The 23,186-nt window shown below is 42.6% G+C and overlaps 1 protein-coding gene across 2 annotated transcripts in view; it reads left to right on the top strand.

Annotated features, from left to right (window-relative positions):
* The window catches only part of CHN1 (chimerin 1), a 148,535-nt gene that overhangs the window by 38,425 nt on the left and 86,924 nt on the right, over positions 1 to 23,186 (top strand). For both annotated transcript variants that reach the window (XM_029072276.2, XM_001514859.4), the window contains 3 exons: positions 1,392 to 1,447; positions 10,381 to 10,412; positions 12,253 to 12,366. In XM_029072276.2, the coding sequence (XP_028928109.1) occupies positions 1,392 to 1,447; positions 10,381 to 10,412; positions 12,253 to 12,366 (202 nt within the window). The remainder of the gene's footprint in view (positions 1 to 1,391; positions 1,448 to 10,380; positions 10,413 to 12,252; positions 12,367 to 23,186) is intronic.

The raw sequence follows: 23,186 nt of genomic DNA, 5'->3' as shown, positions 1-23,186 counted from the left end.
ATCACAGTACATTAAAAGTACAATACGGTATAGGCTTTCTTAAAAAGTCATTCACCAGTATGGATTCGGAACCGTTTGCCTCCAGAGGGGAAGACTATTTCTTGTAGCCCTTGTGACTCTGTTGGTGATCAGAAATCACCAAATTCTTTCCATTCTTGCTTGAAGTTTTGGCAGTCAGCGTAGTCCTCACAGCAGTGGGGAAAACAGCACTACAAACACTTGGTGCTGTTATTAATAAAGGGGAACAATCGTTTCAGTTCTTATCATGAGAATCTGACCTTGCTGGGTCTGAGAGTCTGGAGTCCGGCCCATATAAAGGATAATGAGGAGGAATAGGGTCAGTTCTAGTGTGCCTGTTTGGTCATTTCTCCTTACAATCTTCTCTCTAAAATCAAAGCTGCTGTTTTACAAAAGTCTAGGAAATAAACACACCCACCAGATTTTCTGCTTAAGGAAAATATCTGGAACCCTAAGGAAGCCGACCTTTTATGTTGCATATGGTCTTCTTTAACCCCGTAGGAGCTAGAAGCAGCTGATCGATTTTCTAGCCCAGGCTAACCACCAGGACCTCATAGGTTTGATTTTTGGTTTGGAGGCCTAACTTAGTAGGTGATGCCCTCATTAAAGAGGGACAGGACCAGAGTAGGTCTTGACAGATGGACTCTGAGGGGAAGCAGGAACGCCGACATCTTAATTCTTGGTGGTGGCGAACTTATGGTGGCAAGAGGGGAGGAGGCGGGCCTGAGCTCCTTTTCTTATTCTAAATTTAAAACGAATCATTTGGTCTTTTCTGGTGAGGGAACGCTTTCTTTTGAGGGCATTCCCCTAAGGGGTGGCTAGTTTATCAGGACCCCAAGTGTCGGTTGTCCGGGCTCCTCAGTGGGACCAGCACTGAATTCTGAGCCTGGGGCTGCTGTGCAGTCCAGCCCATGCCACCTGGTTGAATGGCGCACGGCCACGCAGCTGGTCGGCAGCACTTCATGAGGTGATCGGCAGTAGGTGCAGAGTGTAGTCCCGGCTGGACTGGGCTAGAATATTACAACTCTGCGATAATAAAGATGGAGGGAGACATGGATAGGGTGGAGCCCGCAGAGGGGGAAAGACATGGTAGGGGGGTGGGGTAGGGGGGAGTTTGGGAGCATTTATGGGAAGTAAAACTCCTTAAGAAAATTCTGTCCCCAATTGGAGACATTGAGGCAGCTTTAGGTTGGTATGAACCCATAGTGGTTTGCAGTTATGCTGCATAACTAACCTCCTCTTTCAGTATCTGTCTGTTTCACTTGCCCCTTTTTGTGTGTGTGCTTGAAGAGCTTTTCCTTTTTTGTTTTGGAGTATCTAGAAGATCTGTGTAAGGTAGAAAACTGAAACCTTTCCTCTCTCCCTCTCCTCAGTGTATCAGTTACAGCAGGAGGCCCCCCATCCTCGAAGGATTACCTGCACATGTGAGGTAGGTATTTGGAGTATCTCTGGACTGTAAATTCTACAGCATCTCCATCTGTTCATACACTTTATCTTGTCTCCATGGTCCACTCTTGTTCTCATTATCTGGGAGACCACGATCCCAGTTTCCCAAGGGCTTAGAGCTGCATTTGAGCATGTCTTAAGCAAGGAGAAGCAGCAAGACTTAGTGGATAGAGCACGGGCCTGGGAGTCAGAAGGACCTGGGTTCTATTCCTGGCTCCCCACTTGTCTGCTGTGTGACCTTGGGCAAGTCACTCACTTCTTTGTACCTCAGTTCCCTTATCTCTAAAATAGGAATTAAGACTGTAAGCCCCATGTGGGACAGGTAAAGTGAAGCTTGTGTCTCTGCTAGTGCTTATTACAGTGTCTAGCACATAGTGTGTGCTTAACAAATACCATAACAAAGGTGTTTAGGTTCACTAATTCTTTTAGGCCACTAGGGGCCATCAGTGCATTGCTCCAGGGTATTTGCTGGACGTTTGCAGTGCTGTAGCAGTAATGCTATTTATTGAGCACTTGGTGAGTGAAATAGTTCTTAGGAGCAAATAGTCCTCTACTGGCCTCGAAGAGTTCATGCCTTTCCCCACTCATTATTAGGGAGCAACTTTAGGCACTGGGGCGAATTGGTGTGTGTTGTTTATCAGTCAGTAGTGTTTACTGAGTGCTTACTGTATGCAAAGAACTATACTAAGCGCTTGGGAAAGTACAATATTACAATAAAACGCATTCCCTGCCCCCAACAAGCCTATAGTCCAGGGGCTGGCACTTAACAATTACCATTAAAAGATTAAAATCGAGAGACTGCCTTCTAAAATAATTTTCCTGACCTGGTGGAGCAGTGAAAATAGATTCAATTGTGGCATAGAGTTCAGTGTGTTTTATTTTCTTTTACTTCTAGTTATGGCATATCAAGAACATTTAACACAGTGTCTGCACTATGATTGGGCTATATACTGAACCTTTTTCTAAACCATTACTGCCAGTGCTTAAATTCATGCTTTGCTCTCTTAGCCGGTTTTTATAAGCGGTAAGTTCAGCGTATACTGTACCTTCCTCTGAGTTCTTGAATTATTAAATAGCTAAATTATAATTTATTATGAATGGAACTCCAAAGTCCAGACTATCTCCAGTTGGGGTAGAGCTTGCAATTGGAAAATAGATAAAAATGAAATTAAACTATTATTCTTGTTTTAATTTTCAAAAACTTCAAATTAGTTTTTGAAAAAGAAGTAGAAAATATCCTGAGTTATAATGGTTTGTTACTGGATCATAAAATCTGAGAATAAATTACACCTTTAGAGGGGGATGAGTACATGGTATTAATTGTAGTATTTGTGAAGCGCTTACTAGGTGCCTAGGACTGTATTAAGTGCTGGAGTAGATACAAGATAATCAGGTCCCATGTGAGGCTCATAGTTAAAGTAGGAGGGAGAACAGGTATTGAATCCCCGTTTTGCAGCTAACAGAACTGGGACACAGAGTAGTGAAGTGACCTGCCCAGGCTCGCGCAGCGGAGCCAAGCACAGGCACTTCCTACTGGGCCATGCTGCTTGTCAACAGAAACATGTAGAGAGCTTTGGCAAAACAAATAGTCAAGACAAGGGTTTTCCATTGTCTGTTTTAGATAGCTTGTGGAATAGCTGTAGGACAGTCACATCGGGATCCATGTTGGGGGTTGCTCAAGTCCACACCCCTCCACCCAGTCAGGTGGCTTCTAAGCTTCTGCCCCAAGAGCTCCTGCTCTCAGGAATGCTCCTCTAGAAGCAGCATGGCCTAGTGGAAAGAGCACGGTCCTGGGAGTCAGAGGACATAGGTTCTAATCACGGCTCTGCCACATGTCTGCTGTGTGACCTTGGACAAATCACTTAATTTTCAGTGACCTCATCTGTAAAATGGGGATCAAAGCTGTGAGCCCCATGTGGGACAGGACTGTGTCCAACCTAATTAACTTGTACCTACCCCAGTGCTGAGAACAGTGCTTGGCGCATAGTAAGCACTTAACAAAAACCACAGTTGTTGTTATTGAAAAAAGAGAGAGCAGCAGTATTTTATTACTGTGTATTTTTCAGAATGTGGGCTCAATCCTCCTCAGTTATCTCCTGGGGAAAAAATATATGTATTTGGGAATTGGGTGAAAGCAATGTGATGCTGGATAAGGTAAATAAGGGTGACTTTACAGTTTTCTTAATTCGCATTTTAAAAACATGCTTTAGTGGATAAGAGGTAACGTGGCCCAGGTCTCTAAGCATAGAATTGGGAATAGTGGTGTGACAGTGGGATCTGATGTTCACATTATCAGACATAAGAGTCTATCTGGACCTTATCCAGCAATTCCTTCTGGAGATCACATAGCTAGATAGTTCAGACTTAAATTATTTAGATTAAAATAAGCGTTTCCTGGCCTGAAATATCCTGATTTTGTCATTGAGACCGAACTATATATTTTGGCTTCAGCTATCCATTCATTAGATAATTAACTGGTGTCTCTATTGAAAACACTCAACTGGGAGAAGGAAATCAATATTGATGGTGGAACTATTGCACCTCCCTGCTGTTGAATTCACTGTCAGAATATAAAAATTATATTCTTATAATTATATATCCAGTTATCGCCCTATCTCCCTACTACCCTTCCTTTCCAAAATCCTAGAACGAGTCGTCTACAATCGATGCTTAGAATTCCTTAACTCCCATTCTCTCCTAGACCCCCTCCAATCTGGCTTCCGTCTCCTCCACTCTACCGAGACTGCTCTCTCTAAGGTCACCCATGACCTCCTTCTTGCCAAATCCAATGGCTCCTACTCCATTCTGATCCTCCTTGACCTCTCTGCTGCCTTTGACACTGTCGACCATCCCCTCCTCCTCCATACCTTATCTCACCCTGGCTTCACGGACTCTGTCCTCTCCCGGTTCTCCTCTTACCTCTCTGGCCGGTCATTCTCGGTCTCCTTCGCTGGAGCCTCCTCCCCCTCCCATCCTTTAACTGTTGGAGTTCCTCAAGGGTCAGTTCTCGGCCTTCTTCTGTTCTCCATTTACACTCACTCCCTCGGTGAACTCATTCGCTCTCACGGCTTTGACTACCATCTCTACGCAGATGACACGCGGATCTACATCTCCGCCCCTGTCCTCTCCCCCTCCCTTCAGGCTCGCATCTCCTCCTGCCTCCAGGATGTCTCCACCTGGATGTCGGCCCGCCACCTAAAACTCAACATGAGCAAGACTGAGCTCCTCATCTTCCCTCCCAAACCCGGTCCTCTCCCAGACTTCTCTATCACCGTGGATGGCACGACCATCCTTCCCATCTCTCAGGCCCGCAATCTCGGTGTCATCCTTGACTCGTCTCTCTCGTTCACCCCACGCATCCTATCCGTTACCAAGACCTGCCGGTTTCACCTCTACAATATCGCCAAGATCCGCCCTTTCCTCTCCACCCAAACGGCTACCTTACTGCTACGGGCTCTCATTATATCCCGGCTAGACTACTGTGTCAGCCTTCTCTCTGACCTCCCTTCCTCCTCTCTCGCCCCGCTCCGGTCTATTCTTCACTCTGCTGCCCGGCTCATCTTCCTGCAGAAACGATCTGGGCATGTCACTCCCCTTCTTAAACACCTCCAGTGGTTGCCTATCAACCTCCGCTCCAAACAAAAACTCCTCACTCTAGGCTTCAAGGCTCTACGTCACCTTGCCCCTTCCTACCTCTCCTCCCTTCTCTCTTTCTACCACCCACCCCGCACGCTCTGCTCCTCTGCCGCCCACCTCCTCACCGTCCCTCGGTCTCGCCTATCCCGCCATCGACCCCTGGACCATGTCCTCCCACGGTCCTGAAACGCCCTCCCTCCTCACCTCCGCCAAACTGATTCTCTTCCCCTCTTCGAAACCCTACTTAAAACTCACCTCCTCCAAGAGGCCTTCCCAGACTGAGCCCCTCTTCTCCCTCTACTCCCTCTGCCACCTCCCCTTTACCTCTCCGCAGCTAAACCCTCTTTTTCCCCTTTTCCCTCTGCTCCTCCACCTCTCCCTTCCCATCCCCACAGCACTGTACTCGTCCGCTCAACTGTATATATTTCCATTACCCTATTTATTTTGTTAATGAATTGTACATCGCCTTGATTCTATTTAGTTGCCATCGGTTTTTACGAGATGTTCTTCCCCTTGACTCTATTTATTGCCATCGTTCTTGTCTGTCCGTCTCCCCTGATTAGACTGTAAGCCCGTCAAACGGCAGGAACTGTCTCTATCTGTTGCCGACTTGTTCATCCCAAGCGCTTAGTACAGTGCTCTGCACATAGTAAGCACTAAATAAATACTATTGAATGAATGAATGAATGAATGAATAAAAAGAAAATGGCAATATTTTTGCACCAAGTTGGTCAAGGACAAATGGCCCAAAAACGAAGCGTGTGTTCAGTTATTGCCTGAAGGGAACCATTTATGTAAATGTTCAAGAAATCAAAGGAGAGGAAAACCTATGTACCTCTGCTAGAGAATGACCAAAGATGGGGGCTAGCAGCGTAGCTCAGTTTCAGTAAAATCAGAGTGGCACTGTTGGATGATGAGCTGTCTCTGAAAAAGAACAGACACATTTTGGGCTCCAGAGGGTCAGTGATATACACATTTTATTTTTTTTTGGTGTTTATTAAATGCTTACTGTGCATTGGGTACCATACTATGGGTTGAGGGAGATACAGTCTAATCGGGATGGACACAGTCCACATCCCACATGGGACTCACAGTATTAAACACCATTTATAGAGGAGGTTAACTGAGGCCCAGAGAAGTTGTGATTTGCCCAAAGTCACACAGCAGACAAGTGCAGAGCCAGGATTAGAACCCAGGTCCTTAAGACTCCTGGACCCGTGCTCTATCCAGTAGGCCACCCTGCTTCTCATGCCACATTGCTTCTCATACAGATTCGAATAGTGTTTGACAACAGACTCCCTGGAAGAGATGGTTATTACCCAAGATTGGCAGATAGAGGTAGCATAAAGACATGACACAAACCAAGTCCAAAGCAAAACTGCAGTGGGCTGACCTTGTAGCTCACAGGTGGAAACTGTCAAGAAGACCAGGAAAATGCTGGACTGGTAAGAAATCAGTGCAACCTACTTTGGAGAGAGAATTAGTTTTATCGATTGGCTCAGGGACAAGCCAAGATAGAGGTTAAGTTTGCTACTGCAAATCAAGCTTTAGTGTTCAGTGTTTATACTTGGCTTTGGAAACCAGTACCCTCAAGCACTACTCTAGAATAACATGAAGCATTCTTGTAACGTCTTTTGTCATTTTTGAAAGCTTCCCTCAGGTTAAAAAGCCAGCTACCATTGTTTGGGACAACTCTATTCTCTCTTATTTGGATATAATTAGATGGAGGCAAGAGAAACTGGATTAGAATTACTCTTAATTGAAAAGGACATCTTTACCACAAGATGACATATAACATTAAGACTGTGAGGCATTTATGTAATGCCTTCCATTTCAAAAACTAAGCCATGTAAGTTTTTCAGTTCCAGCTGGGGCCATTGTGCTTTCTGTGGTAGAGAGCAGCTGCTCTAGCTGTGTCCAATGCTAACCCACATTTTGAATTTACTCAGTGCTCTCTCAACACCAGTTGTGTGATTGGCTATTCCCCATTCCCATTAAGACTGCTTGTGAGAGAATCCAGAGCTTCTCTGACAAATGGAAGTAGGCCCCACTGTGAAGAAAGCACTACAGAAACTCTGTGGGTTTTTTTCAGTTGGATAGCCTTCCTTTGCTTTCCCTTTTTCCTGTATAAGGTATGATGTGTGACTTCAGTAACCTCCCCAAAACCCAGAAGGCAAGTAGTTGATTCTGATGGATCAGAATTAACATTCCCCACTAAGAACAGCCCTGGTGTTCTAAGGTCCATTCTGTTTTTACCCGACCCTGTCCTCATATCCCAAAAGACGCTTACATAGCCTGTCTTAATACTTGCCACATGGATCTTATGAACTGCTGGAGCTGTTTGGCATTCTAATTCCTCTGTGGGAAATGTCTCTGGTTGACTTACTGAGGGTTGGCCAGAATCTACATTGAAATTTTCCATAGTATAAAATTAGGTTGTGCAAGCCAGATAATTTAGAGTTCTTACTTATCATAGAGCTGGAAGGCCCTTGAGAGAGCATCTGCTTCTGGTGCCCTAGCGTAGGCTGGTGAATAGCTAACCATCCACTGCAGACGAGACTCAGTAGCCTGCTGAGTTTATGAGTGGCCGGGTTTGGAGTATTTGGCTCCACGTCTAGCAGTGCCTTGCACACACAGAAACCGTACAAGAATGTTTTAACCATGTTCCTAGTTGAGTTTTTATGTTTATGAGAAGCAGTGTGGCCTACTGGAAAGAGCACAGGCCTGGAAGTCAGAGGTCCTGACTTCTAATCCTGGCTCTACCACTTGTCTGATGTTTGTTGTTGGGCAAGGCACTTCGCCAACCTGTTTAGTCATCTATAAAATGGTGACTGTTTATGCTGTGAGATAGGGATTATGTTTGACCTGATCAACTGGTATCTACCCCAGTGCTTAGCACATAGTAAGCGCTTAACAAATACCACAGGTATTATTATCGTTGCTATGATTATCCTTATTATTATTCTACCTGTCCCTTTTCTCCTTTTAAAGACTTATGGCTACACAAGCGAATTGTTGGGTAGAAAAGTTTGATGGAAGTGAATAGCATTAATCTAACCTGGGGAGTCATTACAGTGAAGCCTTATTTAAAACTTCATTGCATTAAACTTAGATTGCTTTTAAATGGGCCACTCGGTATTACTCCACCTATTTTGTTCACAAGCACACTTCTGTATTCAAGAATAGGAATGGGTTCCTAAACACCAAGTTTTTTTGTTATATGTAGAGAATTAAATGTCTGGTTTAATGTTTTGCACATGTAATTTTAAAAGATAAATAACAATCACTTCCGTATTGCTCAACCACCTTCTAAGCTACTTTTCTATCAGAACAGTACTGCATTGCCAGTGAATATAAAAAGACCTTTCCAGATCGTTACTTAATTCTTGACGGCTTAGACATCATCAGCAAAACATTTAAATACCATCTAGACAAGGGAGCAAAAGAATTCATTTCAATGTAATTTTGTTTGACATTTCCATTTTAAGATGTAGAGAAGATGAAACTGGAGCACGAGCTCTATTGTGAATATGTTGCCCTTTTCAACAAGTCAGAGTTGCTCTCCTACCATTGCGTAGTTGCTTTCATGCCGAAGGATGGCAAGCATCGCCCCGTACTGTCCTTCTTGCCAGCTTTTGGGTTAAAATGAAATCACACTTCTATTGAGCTGGGTCCGGTGTCAAATGGAGGCTTGGAAAAGAAAATTTGAAAGAGTTGGAAATTGGCTTTCCTTCATTCAGACATCTGCACAGGTGGAGTATCATCAATATTTGGAGTGCCTTTCTGAACATTGCAACATTGTATATTGTATTGCCTTGAATTTGTAGGAAGCCTAAAGCCTTTCTGAATATGGGCAGCTCATATCAAGTAATTGAGGCTTAAACATTGAATTTAGACCCCCAGAATCTAGGGGTGAGCCCTGTCAACTCTCCCACTCACCATCGGCTCCTCTTTCTTCATGAGCTCCTGTCCAACTCATGCTCTGTGCTGTTCCCTTGGAAATCTGTCAGCTCCTCAATTGGTATTCTCTCACTTCTAATCCATTGTCCTTTCATTTCCCCCACCAGAATTGGCCTCCACAGCTTTGCCAAAGCAGTTCTTTCACATTCTGTAAAGCCTTCCTGAAAAATTGCATCATCCAGAAGTATTCCATTCCCAGGTTCATCTAATAGTAATAATTGTTTTTGTTTAGCACATATTAGGGCTTATTAGATACAAGGTAATTGGGTTGGACACAGTCCCTGCTACACACAGAGTTCAAGGTCTTATTACCCCATTCAGGGGTAACTGAGACATAGAGAAGGGAAGTGACTTCCCCAAGGTCACAGAGAAGGCAAGTGTCAGAGCTGGGGTTAGAACTCAGGTCCTTCCAACTCCCAGGACTGTGCTCTATCACTAAGCTGCACTGCTTCTAATCACCTCTCTTCTTATGAAGGAAAAGATTTCTAGGGAACCGCACAGAGAATGAGTTGGAAGTGAGCAGACAGAGAAGAGGAGCTGATGGTGAGCAGCAGAGTGATAGGGGCTCACTACCAGATTCTGGGGATCAATGGTCTGTGTTCAAGCCTCAACATTCATGGATTTACCTTAAGTATTTACTTATGCATATTATTTATCTGTCCTGTGATGATTTACAGACATATATTAGATGGTAAATTCTTTGAGAGCAGGCATCAGTTTGTCTTTTTGGTCTCTTGCCACAATTCCTACATGCTATGCATGTTTGGTTTGATAAATACTACTGTTACAGTCTCCAAGTATAATTTGACATCATTCTCAAACTTGCACGTGCACGCACCCCCCGTCCCCCCCCCCCACTAGAGGAAGAGGCCGTTGAGGGGATTAAAGTGCAGGGACCCAAGAGTCTTGAATTTTAAACCTGAGCCTGGCTCTTATTGGCTTGTACAAGTTACTAAACCCCTTCGCTTCACTGTCCCCAATTTTACAACTCCATGCCCAGTCTACTTTCCAGAGATATTGTAAGGATCAGAAGAATCAAAAGAGATGACTGACATAAAAGTACTTTGAAAAGTCCAATTATACTGGGTAGGTTTAAGGTAAGAAAAGCAACAGGAAGGGAGAAAGAGGGAAAGAGTTAATGGTGGGTAGTCAAGGAAAGGAACAGAACCAGTGATGTGCTACAGTTGAGACTTTATGATTTTCTGGTATTGGGGTGATGAATGATCCACTCCTACATTTCCTCTCCTGCAAAAATAGTCGTGTTGTGTGCTTTGACTGTAATACAATAAAGATTTAGAAACTGTTTTTCTTTTCCAACAGGTAGAAAACAGACCAAAATATTATGGAAGAGAGTAAGTAGATTTTTTTCTTAACCATAAAGCATTTCGTCTATGATATGGATATAGAGAAAAATAAGGGGATGATCTGAATGCAAACCAAGAGCTATCCTGAGGGAGTGATTGAGTGTTGGAATAAATGCCTACCCCGTGGAATAGCTTAAGCCTTAATTTACCGGAATGCATTTGCATTTGATGGTTTGAAATCTGGCTGCTTCCCCTGAGAGCTGGTGCTATAATCTCCATGGGATGCAGCGATAGGCTGTGCTCCACTAATGCCATAGGTATCTCAGCTTCTAGAGGCAGCATGGATGAGTGGGCTGAGCACCAGATTGGGGGCCAACTGATCAACCTTTTTATGATTGAACAGTGGAAACATGTGAGTAGCTTGTGGGTGTACAAACAGAGCATCCAGCTGTTAAACTGGATTTGTCCTGGCAGCCGCAGTGCCGTGTCCCCTTGCCACCCTATCCTAGCCTCCTGAAGCTGGGGTGGAGATTGGTCCCTAAGAGATGAAAGGGGCAGACTGGTGCCCGAGGTAGCTCATTTAATGAAGCAGCATGGAGTAGTGGATAGAGCATAGGCCTGGGAGTCAGAAGGTTGTGGGTTCTAATCCTGGCTCTATTCCCGGCTCTGCCACTTGTCAGCTGTGTGACCTTGGGCAAGTCAAACTTCTCTGTGCCTCGGTTACCTCATCTGTAAATGGGGATTGAGACTGTGAGCCCCATGTGGGACGGACTGTGTCCAACCACCGCAGCGCTTAACACGGTGCCTGTCACATAGTAAGTGCTTGACAAATGCCATATTGTTATTATTTTTACTAATGAAATGTATCAAAGGTTAAGGCCCTAAGCCTCCATGGATGATTTACTCTAGTAAAAGATGGAGACGTGTCCATTCCACCACTTGAAACTCTTATTACTCCAGAGGAAGAATGTGTGTTCTTCACTGTTTGGTCTCTGAACATGTGTATGTTTGAGGAGTGTGCCGTTATTTATGTTTCCTTCCCCTCCTTTCACTAAGATAATCAAAGGATGCCTGATGACAGACAGAAAGAAAATAAATGTTACATATTGTTTGCATCTGGCTTGGGCACCAAATGCTGCAGATTATGTATGTTACTGAGCAATCAGGCCAATTAAGAACAGCTATCAGGGTGCTGGCAAGGAGCCAGTGTGGCTCTCGCACAGAGTCTGGAGCACCGCCACCAGTGAGAAGTATTAAGTAGCAGGGAAGTTGGACGAGCAGGGTATTTTAAATGGATGGTGATGGGTTACTTGAGCAGAGGCCAAGCAGAAAGAAAAAGGGACTCTCCCCTAGGACGAATATACCTCTAGAATCTCTGGTTATAAGAATGAATTTGACAGTTACCTGGGGCCATTCTGGCCACATGTGAGCAAAGTGACTTCAGGCCAAGTGGAGAGAAAAATGGGTCTAATGAGAACGGAAAGTCTCTGATAATAATAATAATACCAACAATGGTATTTGTTAAGCACTACTGTGTGTTGAGCACTATACTACGTGCTAGGGTGGATACAATCTAATAATAATAATAATTGTGGTATTTAAGTGCTTACTATGTGCCAGAGACTGTATTAAGTGCTGGAGTAGATATAAGATTATCCGGTTGGACACAGTCTCTATCCCACATGGAGCACACAACCTCAATCCCCCATTTTCCAGGTGAGGTAATTGAGTCACAGAGAAGTGAAGTGACTTTTGAAACAAGAATTTCTCAAGGAAGGTATTAACCAAGAAATTGTCGGTTTGTCTGTCTTGCTAAAAATGAAGCAGGTGGGAAAATATGCTATTTTAGAGTTTCCACATTGCTGCTCAGTTTGACTTTGTTTTATAGATTTCATGGCATGATCTCCAGAGAAACAGCTGACCAGCTTTTGAGTGTGGCAGAAGGAAGCTATCTGATTCGTGAGAGCCAGCGGCAGCCAGGAACCTACACTCTGGCACTAAGGTTCGTCCTGGCCCTGTAATTAGAACTGCTCTTAATTGAGAGGTTTAAAATTTTAAAAGCATCCAGCATTTAATTGAATGGGCTCTTGTTTTCTTGTTGAGTAATTACCATTTTAATAGCTACAGGGTCTTTTAAAGCTTTCTTCATGAATAGCACTGTTTAGGAACTGAAAGCTGTTATTCTCTTTATTGTAGAGATTTCCTTCCTTTTTTCCATTCCTTCTTTTCTTCAAAACTCTATTCTCACCCCGCCCACCTAGCCATACTCTCCCATGCAAGGCCACATCTATTTCTTGACTAAGGAAAGGGCAAGAACAAGGAGGATCTTTTTGACTGTAGCTAAAGCCCACATACTTACTTCCAGGTTGCTTTTTGGCTCAATCAGCATCTGTTCAGGACTCTTGGCTTTTCCTTTCCAATTAAACCTAGTCTGCTGTGCCTGGCTGATTCCCATAACCCAGAAAAAGAGAGCTAAGAAATAACTGTTCCCTGTGACCTTCCCCTCTCCTTTCCCTACCTACAGAATGTTTTCATTCAGTTATATTTACTGAATACTCATTGTGTGCAGAGCACTATACTAAGTGCTTGGGAGAGTACAATATAACAGTAAACAGAATATAACTGAAATGGTGACTCATTTTTTCCATAAGGAATTGTTGATACCAGTAGCTTTCATGGGTTGGCTTCAAATAATTGGTTTTGTGTCGGCTGTGACATGCAAACAAGGGAAGAGGTCTGCGATCCAGGGGACAGTGGCTTCTTCCAGCACATCTTGTTCCCACTTAATCAATCAATGATATTTGAGCACTTGGTGCAGACCCCTGTACTAAAGTGTGTGGGAGAGTACAGTAGGTGACGGCATGTTCCCTGCCCTCAAGGAGCTTAAGTTCTGTAGGTAGGCAGTAGGTGGAAAGGCAAATGCTAAAATAAATTACGGATAAGGGAAAGCAGAAGAATTTAATGATATGTAGTATGTGCTTTGGTGGCTGAAGTCGGGGGAGCTTAAGTACCCTTGTGCTTGGATTATCAATCAGTCGTATTTATTGAACGCTTACTCTATGCAGAACACTGTACCAAGTGCTTGGGAGAGTATAATTTAACAGAGTTGGTAGACACATTCCCTGGCCTCAAGAAGCTTACAGTCTGGAGGGGAAGAGAGACATTAGCAGGCATAAGTAAATTACGGACATGCACCTAAGGGCTGAGGGAGATAGGCACTTAAGGGCTGAGGGACTGAGGGAGGGATGAATGAAGGGTGCAAACCCAAGTTCAAGGTTGGATTTAGAACTATTGGATTTAGAACATTTTACAGAAAACAGAAGGTGTGGTCTGCCATCCTCAGTTCAAAATAATTCAGAGCCAAGTTCAGCCACATGGGCCCTAGTGGACAACCTCTCCTTTAAGATTGGGTGTCCATCGGCTTGGGATTGTTTAGGCAGCAGATGCTTTGGTTGAAATATATGAAGGATTCTACTCTGGTTGGTTTCCATGTAGCTTTCAGGTGTACTGAGTCTCATACTGCACATCCATTCAGTGTACAGTTGAGTTGCCTTTAGGTTAATGATACACTAGCTGGACATCTGTAAAATTTGGCCTGACAGCTTTAAAGTTATTTGAGATGTTTATATTCTTCCAGTTTTTCTTCATAGTTTCAGCTGCCTTAAAATTAATTACTTAAAATGCTTTTAACATGCATCAGATAAACTTTTTCTGAAAACCCTCATTTCTAGGATTTTATCACAAATGACAAGAGATTTGACTATACGTCATGTTTTCAGTCAGCTTTCCTACTCCTTTAAAACATCTCCATGTGAAGAATTGTGGACCAAGGACCATATGAAAATTGTATTTTAGTACATAAAGTGAGAAGCCTGTGATACCGTGCTTTTAGGGAATGGTGGCAGGAAAACCCAAATGATATAAGCACACAATCTGTTCATTGGTCCTGCACCATCTTTCATTCACTGTGGGAGAACACCAAGATGGATGAGTGTCCTGGTTTTTGAGGAAATTTCAAACTCTAGCATCCTTCCGTATCCATTTCTATGAGTTTGTAAGAACACGTGAAAAGATTAAGAGGCTCACACTGCCTAGCTCTAGTTGGGTTTCAAGAATGTTGTGATCCCTAGAGTGTGAAATTATGAAATAATGTGTTTTTCATAAAATGAAGTTGGTTTCTCTAATAACCACCAGGACTAAGTATTTTTAGTGATATCTCCTAATCTGTTTTCTTCACAAACCACTTTAAAAGTAAAAGTATTGTTTGTAATGAGCCAAATCAGAATTTCATATGAAATAAACTTGAAAGTAAGTGGCCCATTAGTGAGTGGCTCAACCTTTCTTTTTTAGGATTATTTAAGTGCTTACTCTGTGCCAGGTACTGTACTAAGCGCTTGGCTAGGTACAAGCTAATTTCCCACATAGTGCTCACAGTCTTCCATTGTACAAATGAGATAAGAGGTTCAGAGAAGTGAAGCGACCTGCCCAAGGTCACACAGCAGACAAGTGGCAGAGCTGGGATTAGAACCCAGGTCCTTCTGACTCCAAGGCCTGTGCTATATCCACTAGGCAACTTGATGAGATGGGACAGAGGGATAAAGGGGATTGGATTGAGTTCCTGTAAACTGTGAATTAGGCAGGAGAAATGAGGCAGAGATGAGTGCTTTTGAGGAGCTTCTGCATATTTACATTACTGCACCCGATCAAAAAATCCAAGGTCTTGCACCTGTACCCAGCCTTCATCCAAAACAATTTTATCTGCATGGTTAATTACACCTGCAACATTTGTGTGGATATCTGCAGGCTCTGATACATAAACTGTAGGTGTGCAGAGCTCTTCTCACGATTGCTTGAGAATTGCCTGAAACTGGTTTGGATGCAATATACGTAACCCCTTTGGGGTTAGCTGTAGCCTCCTTCAGAGTTAGCAGTTTTCATATTCCTGCCTTTGGTCCTTGAGAGTGCTGACATTGTTATCCCCATATGACTTAAAATATCTCCTTGCTTGTTTTATATTCAGACTGTCCAGTTCCACTGGTAAAATATCAATCATTTTAGCTAAACAGTGGCTCTTGTTCTGCAGATTGCAGTAGAAGTAAGGAAATCCCATCAAAAAATAATTGTGGTAGAGTGCTCACAATGTGCCAAGCACTGAGGTGAATACAATATAGTCATATTAGATGCAGTCCTTCTACATGGGGAGAACAGGTATTTAATCCCCATTTTTCAGATGAGGAAACTGAGGCACAGAGAAGTTAAGCTACTTGCCTAAGGCCAGGCAGCAGGCAAATGGTGGAGTCTGGAATAGGCCCAAGCCTTCTGACTTGCAGGGAACCCAGCTGCTTCTCCCTACCTACAGGAAATAGTAAGACTGCCCTGCCAGCTGTCTCGCAGTACCAGTCGCCGGGGGACCAGGCAACAGAGTGTGGAGGATTTTGCATAAACCATCACCACTGATAGGAAAATATCTCAAGCACTTGTCCACCTGACAGTGGCACACCATTAAGCAGAAGTCCTATACTGGTGGGCAGTTGAAAATACTAGTTGTGTGATTGCAGATCAGGCAGTAACTCTTTTGGGCAGTACCTTCAATGTCTGAGTAGCCCCCCTGATTTGGGGAATAAAAGTTCACCCTCCAGTGAGGGAGGGGCTGGAAAAGGCGCCTCATCAAACTCGTAAATGCCTCACCAAGTGGATACAAAAACCATCTAGCAGCAAAATGTTGCCTAACTTCTTCAGTATTTCTCAATCATTTTTGAAGCAGTCTATCTTCAGACTTCAACAGCCGAAGTGGAGAATTTGAAGCAATTATCCAGGTGATTCAGGTGTAGTCTTAGCCCCCTTTACCCAAATTATTCAGTAGGTGTGAGTCACCTGGAGAAATTTTCAATTCCTTGTTTTATTTTGGCTGTGTAGATCTGACAAATGAGTCATGCTATTTTTTTGGATTTTTTTTTCTTCTCTTTTTTTCTATCCAAAATGCTTGAAGGAGCAGCATAGCCTATTTAGGGATCACTCATTCCCTTGCTGGGCCTGCAGCTATTTAAGGAATGGAATGTAACTCAGCTTTAGCCACCACCAGAGTCATTTCCAATGAATCCAACTCATTTTAGTTTCTTTAAATTGGGGTGGGGGGGACAAAATGGCACTGATGGAAGAGATGTTTACTGTAACTTATAGGTCTAGGATAAGACTAGGGCATTTTTAGAGACTTATTTTAGGCCATTGGAGACCCCTCCTGGGTCACATTTTGATTATTTAACATAATCCAGGTCATTATTGTCAGTTTCTAAATGAATTTGATGCTTATAAACAAAATCATAAAAAATTACAAATGATTTGTCAGGCAGATTGGGTCCTGTTTGAGAGCCCTGGGGGAAATGCTTCTCTGGGTGTGCCCAGTGCAAAAATCCCTTGGTTCTGAATGAACTCTTGATCTGGGGGAGTTGGGGACAGAGAAGTTCATTGAGCCATTTGAGGACTCTGTAAATCAACTACTGTCTTTCAAAAACTTCATCCTCTCCTGGGTTCAGGTGATTCCTAAAGGAACCATCAAGTGGCAAGGGAAAAATGATTTTGGTTTCTGCCTTCCTCCCTCTCCAATTACTTTCCACTTCTTGGAAGTCTCCTTGGAATACTTTCTGGCACTCAGATCCGTGAAGAAGTTACATTGTATCTATTTTTCAGGTTTAAAGTTGACACTAATGATCATGAGAATTTTAAAAAGGTAATTGGTGTGGGTGTGTTAAGACCAATGCATCACTGAATGTGGCTTCTGCTAGTGAATGTAAGAACTGTCCCTTTCTATTGTTGCACTGTTACCCTCAAGGCCTGACACTCTTTTTGTTTCCTCCTCTATGTCGATGATCTTTCCAATATCCCTACTCCAAGACGTTCATCTAATACTGACAGGTGCACACCAGGCTAATTTGTTTTCTACTTTTCTCTGCTGTGCCACATTGTTTGAGATTTTGTTTCATCACTGCACCCTGAAAGTATTTGTCCTGTATACTCTGAGTAGAGTTGCCCCTTTTCAGCTCACCACCTTGCTAATTTTTCTGGGGTGTCTTGTCTGCTATTCTCCTCACCTGACTCGCCTAGCACGGTTGTCAGAACCCAGGTCTACTAATGATAGTGAATGCTTTGTAAGGACTCTGAGCACCTTCTGTTGGGCCCTGAATTTCTTCCGAGTCTGTTTAGCAAAAATCACATTTACTATGTTCCACTGGGTCCCACTCTTCTACTCTGATTCTAGGAACTCATGATTAATGATATTTTGCAATGGTTAGTCCAGGGGAGTCCAGCTAAGGTTCTGCCAGGGATGGAGAGCAATGAAATGCCAGAGAGAGTTTGTAGTCAGCACTCTCCCTTCTCTTCTTAAAGGTGACAATAATGGTGGCATCTTTGAAATAATAATAATGATGGCATTTGTTAAGCGCTTACTATGTGCCAAGCACTGTTCTAAGCGCTGAAGAGGATACAAGATGATCAGGTTGCCCCACGTGGGGCTCACACTCTTCATCCCCATTTTACAGATGGGGTAACTGAGGCTCAGAGAAGTTAAGTGACTTGCCCAAAGTCACACAGCAGACAAGCGGCTGAGCCGGGATATAAACCCATGACCTCTGACTCCCAAGCTTGGGCTCTTTCCACTGGGCCACGCTGTTGTTCTTGAAATCCCCTGACACAACCTCAGTATTCAGTATGTTGAGGACGAACTCGTGCAGGTGACTAATGTTAGGAAAGAGCCCCATGGCAAAAATAACCAGAATGCTATATTCACCCTTCACCAGCCCAGGCAAGTAAACGGAATAAAAGTGGTGTGGATTCTGGCCACAGTCCGAAAGGTAAACGTCTTGAGTCTTTTGAAGAATTATAAAACTCTGATTACACATCTGCTTATTGAGAGATAAGGTGGCTAAGAAAGCAAGAAAATTCAAAGATTTAAAACCACAAACTAGGATATTTTTCATCAGAAAATGACCCAGTAGATCATCAGTCCTCACTTCCGTGGCCCATCTCCCCTTCAGTTTATCCATGTGGAGCTAGGTAAGATGAGGCTCCTCACTGATAAGCACCTGGAGAGTGAAAAATGAGGCACTTTAGGTCTTTCTCTCCCCTGTCAAGAGAACAAAGTGGCCATCCCATACAGATGTTGTATAGTCATGAGGCAGCAGAAGGTAGTTTTCCTTTTCCTTCCCTGCAATTCCCTTGTCACTTTTCAGCAGAACTGTTTAGCTGTTTTGAACAGCTCTCACCAGAGACTGGACATAGTACTGGACTGCCAACAACTCTGCAGGGCATCCCGTCCCTGTCTGCAGATCTCAGCTGGCATACTGTCAGATCTGGGAGCTCCGCCACTCTCTTGGTCCCTCTCTGCAGTGAGGCCTTCATTAATTGTGGAATGAAGGGCCCGTTTTTACATGTTGGCAGGCAAATGATGTTTCTGTGAAGGGTTATCCTCAGTGATGATTTTTGCTGGGCATGCAGTCCCTGCAGAAAGAGAGGGAAGACTGATCCAATGCAATCAGATTTACAGAAGACCCAGCTCCTTCTTAATTTTGCACTCCCACAGTCACCACAGTCTTACTTTAAAACAATTTTGTCTGTTCAAAATGCAGGTCCTTCTGTTCCACAGTGCGCACATATTGAGAGATTTAAAGCCGCAAGTTAAATCCAAAGAGATGCTGTCTTTCCTCTTTTACTTTTCCGGGGGTGCTGGGAGAAGGTGGCTGGATAATTCATCCTCATTTCGATCAGATCTAGGAAAGAAAATACAGAGTTAAATCTTTATTGCCCCAATTTTTAAAAACAAAAAACAAAATTGAGATCACAGGGACTTAACTGATTTTTTTTTAAATTAACTACGATTTTGTTAAAAAGATCAGAAAGATTGTCAGTAAAAGTTAAAAAGTATCTATTTTTAATAAAGATTACGTAAGGCTAACCACGTTTTCTCATGTTCTTCTTAAGCAGCAATTGATTTGAGATTATGTCTGACTGAAAAATGTCATGAATATTTGTAATCTTGAAGCAAAAGTTTTTAGAAATTAATAAGAAAAATATTTCAACTGTATCAGAAACCAGTATAAGAAAATGATATTTATATTCTAATGTAAATTAGCTGTCCCTAATGATTGAAAAGAACCAGTGAGTCCTAATTAATTCTCAGGATATCAAGCTGACTTAATTTTGTAAGTCAGCAAAGCAGTCTCTGGTAAAAAGCAGAGAATTACAGACATAACAGTAAGAAACGCTTCCTATTCCAGGTTTAATTTTTTGTTGTTGCTGTAGAAAACTTATTTAATGATTAGAAGGAGGATAAAAGGAAGTAGGGAGAGATTGTACTAGTGGTAGGCGTTGAAGTGTGATGGTACTCTGTGTTCTTTAGAGTTGATAACTACTGCAGCAGATTTAGTTAGTTACCATGGTTTCCTTTCCTAAAGGCTTTAGTGTTGCATATCTGGAATGGATGGAAATAAGGCTCTGCAGGACATGTTTTTTTTAGTTAATTCTCCTTTTCTTTGTTGAGATTATAGATCACCTATTTTGTTAACAAATGGGGCCTTGCCCTTGGATAAGAGTAAGTGGTAAAATGAGTTTATCTAGAGAGTGTTAGGTAATCAGTTGTAGTATTTTAATCAGTTTACTCCTGAGATTTAGGGTGAAATAGTCTCTGCTGTTTTAATTATTCAAATCAAATGTGAAGTCTGTAACGCAACATAGAGAAATACATATTTTTACGAAAAACTACCAAAGCGCATATGTAATCCTGGCTGTACCAGCTTCTTATTTGGGCCTTGACAACACATTCAAACTTGAACCTCAAATTTTTCCTAAGTATGTTTTGCCAAAATTTGCTGTCTGTCACACAGGAGACAAGTGGCGGAGCTGGGATTAGAACCCAGGTCCTTCGGACTCCCGGGCCCATGCTCTATCCACTAGGCCATGAGGCTTCTATTCCAGTGCTTAGTATAGTGCTTGGCACACAATAAGCACTGAATAAACCACAGTTACTGTTATTAGGTCATATAGCAAAACTTACTGCAAACCCAGTGGGATTTTTCTGAGGAATAATGGAAAACTTTCACATGGAGGTTTACCACACCTCTCTGTTTCATACAGGAGAATATGCAATAAAGCTGAAAAATGCCCTAAGACCAACAATCATCTTAACATTGTTATGCTTTTTAGAAACCAGTGCTAAGGGTAAGCTCTCTCAGTACATCAAATGAACCTACTTAGAAACATCTAGGTACATTATTCTGGTAGCTGCTGACTGATGAAAATCTGGATCTTAACTCAAATTTTACTCAATTATAAAGGTTTAGTAAAAGTAAAAATAAGCTGCCTTTTGATTCTCAAAAGGTTAGAATCAATCAATTAATGGTATTTGATCATCCACTGTGTGCAGAGTCCTGTATTAACTGCTTGGGAGCTTACAGTAGAACAGAGCTCACTTTCTAAAGAGGAAGACAAGCATCAATGTAAATAAAAATCATTCAGTTGTTCTTATTGAGTTCTTACTGTGTGCGGAGCACTGAACTAAGTACTTGGGAGAGTACAATACAACAATAGACAGTAAAACAGAGCTCACTTCCTAAAAAGGAAGACAAGCATCAAAATAAATAAAAATCGTTCAGTTGTTCTTATTGAGCTCTTACTGTGTGCAGAGCACTGAACTAAGTTCTTGGGAGAGTACAATACAACAATAGACACATTCCCTGCCCACTATGAGCTTACAGTCCAGAAAAAGGGGGAGAAAGACACCAATATAAATAAAAACTCCCAGTGGGGAGGGGATCATGCCTACCAACGCTGTACTTTCCCAAGCACTTAATTCAGTGTTCTGCATGCAGTAAACATTCAGTAAATACTTTTGTTGGATTTTCAGACCTAAGATCCAAGATTGATGAGCCAGGCAGCCTAGAATAGGGATTGGAGGTTGGTCTTACTGGTAGTGCAGCTGGGAATATCACTTTGACAGGTTAGTCAGACCCCTCACGGCAGTGGAAGGAAGCCTCTCCACCGATTTCCATCTCATTTTTACATGCTGCCAATCTCCAGTAATTCTTCAGTGTGTGCTGCCTTGTCACCAAGCCACTAAATTTGAAGTCTGTATGTTTCATACATTCAATAGTTATCCTGCAGCCATTCTTGACTGTGATACTCTCTGTTGAGCATTTCCTCTGGTTCTGCTCAACCTTCAGTCTCCTAGACCTCAGTCCTATGGTCTGAGGTGGGATAGGTTGAAGGAGAGAAAGGGAATTCTTCCAAGAACATTCCTTGGAAGATCCCGTTGACAGGGCCCCAGTCCACACAAGTGTCTCCTTTTAAAGAGTGGTTCACTCTATAAAGGCTTTTGGACCCTCAAGTCAATCTAACACCACTAGTAGTCATTTCTCTGAGAGGAAGTCTTTGTCCTGATTTAAGGAGTTTGTTTTTGTTGCTATGGGGATGTTGGTGATTTGTGTCTTTGTTCTTTCATCATAATCATTATCATGATGATGATCCTTCTATTTCTCAGAGATATTTTACTGAAAATTTCTAAGAACTCTTTCCTTTTTCTGTTTCCATTATTGTGCATCCTTTTGAAAAAAGAGTAGGAAGCAACCAGCTACCATTTGGGGCATCACCCTCTTATTTAAGAAATTCTTCAGCCTGCTACTCTGAGAAGCAGCATGGCCTAGTGGATAGAGCATGGGCCTGGGAGTCAAAAGGATCTGAGTTCTAATCCCAGCTCTGCCAATTGTCTGCTGTGTGACCTTGGTCAAGTCACTTCACTTCTTAGTGCCTAAATTCCCTCATCTGTAAAATGGGTATTAAAACTGTGAGCCCTATGTGGGATAGGAACTGTTATCTTGTATATACCCCAGTATTTATAATAGTGCTTGGCACAGAGTGCTTAACAAATATCATCATTATTATTATTATTCTCTACTATAACTGTGCTTGACAGTTTTCTATTCGCAGTATCCATCTGCAACTAGGTCATAAAGCACATTTTGATCTGATGAAGCCTCTATGACTCTTACATCCCAATCCTTGTTGCTCTGTTCTGACACTGTCTGCAAAGGTTAAATCTTCCATATAGTTCTGTAAAATGCAATCATAAGACCCGTGCAAAAAATCTTCCTCTCCCAAACAGCTCCAAATTTTGACAGTTTGTTAGTATAGATTTCCATTTTTCCCTCCCTGTCTCTCCCTTTTCCTCCTTTCCTAATGAATTTTTCCATCATTTTTCTCTTCCCCATCCCTCTATGCCTGTAATATTTCTCTTCCTTTTTGTTATTCTCAGCTTATGTGTCTCTGACTTATTCGTCTACCCGTTTTTGTACTCCTGTCTTTCTGTTCCACCTCCATGTGGGTGTGATTTTCATAAAAGAGGGATTTGGTTGGATTACAAATTTGTTTAGGCATACTGTCAGTTCTACCAATCCTGAATTGAAAACGTTGAATTACGAAGCAACATGGTGTGGCCTCCCCTGTGATTGACATCTGCCAGTCATATAAGGCATTGTTATGGGCAGGAAATGTCTGCTAATTCTGTTGTATTGCATTCTCCCAAGCATTTAGTACAGTGTTCTGCACATAGTAAGCACTCAATAAGTGCCACTGTCTGATTGATTCTGCCACCTGCCTGGCATCTTCACAGAACCCTTTCTGTGTGTCTTGTCCCATCTTGGGGCCACGTCACATTTCCCTTTCTCATTCTCCTTTCGCAAGTCATTGCTTTCCCACCCTGCTCTCTCCATGTTCTAATTGGTTGTCCTTGTCCCCTTTTACTACTTCTTCCTCCCTCCTGCATATCATTTTCCCCTA

Source organism: Ornithorhynchus anatinus, chromosome 9 (assembly GCF_004115215.2).
Source record: "Ornithorhynchus anatinus isolate Pmale09 chromosome 9, mOrnAna1.pri.v4, whole genome shotgun sequence".
Taxonomy (NCBI): Eukaryota; Metazoa; Chordata; class Mammalia; order Monotremata; family Ornithorhynchidae; genus Ornithorhynchus; species Ornithorhynchus anatinus.
The sequence above is the reverse complement of the archived record's forward strand: the minus strand, read 5'-3'. Positions and strand labels throughout refer to the sequence as shown.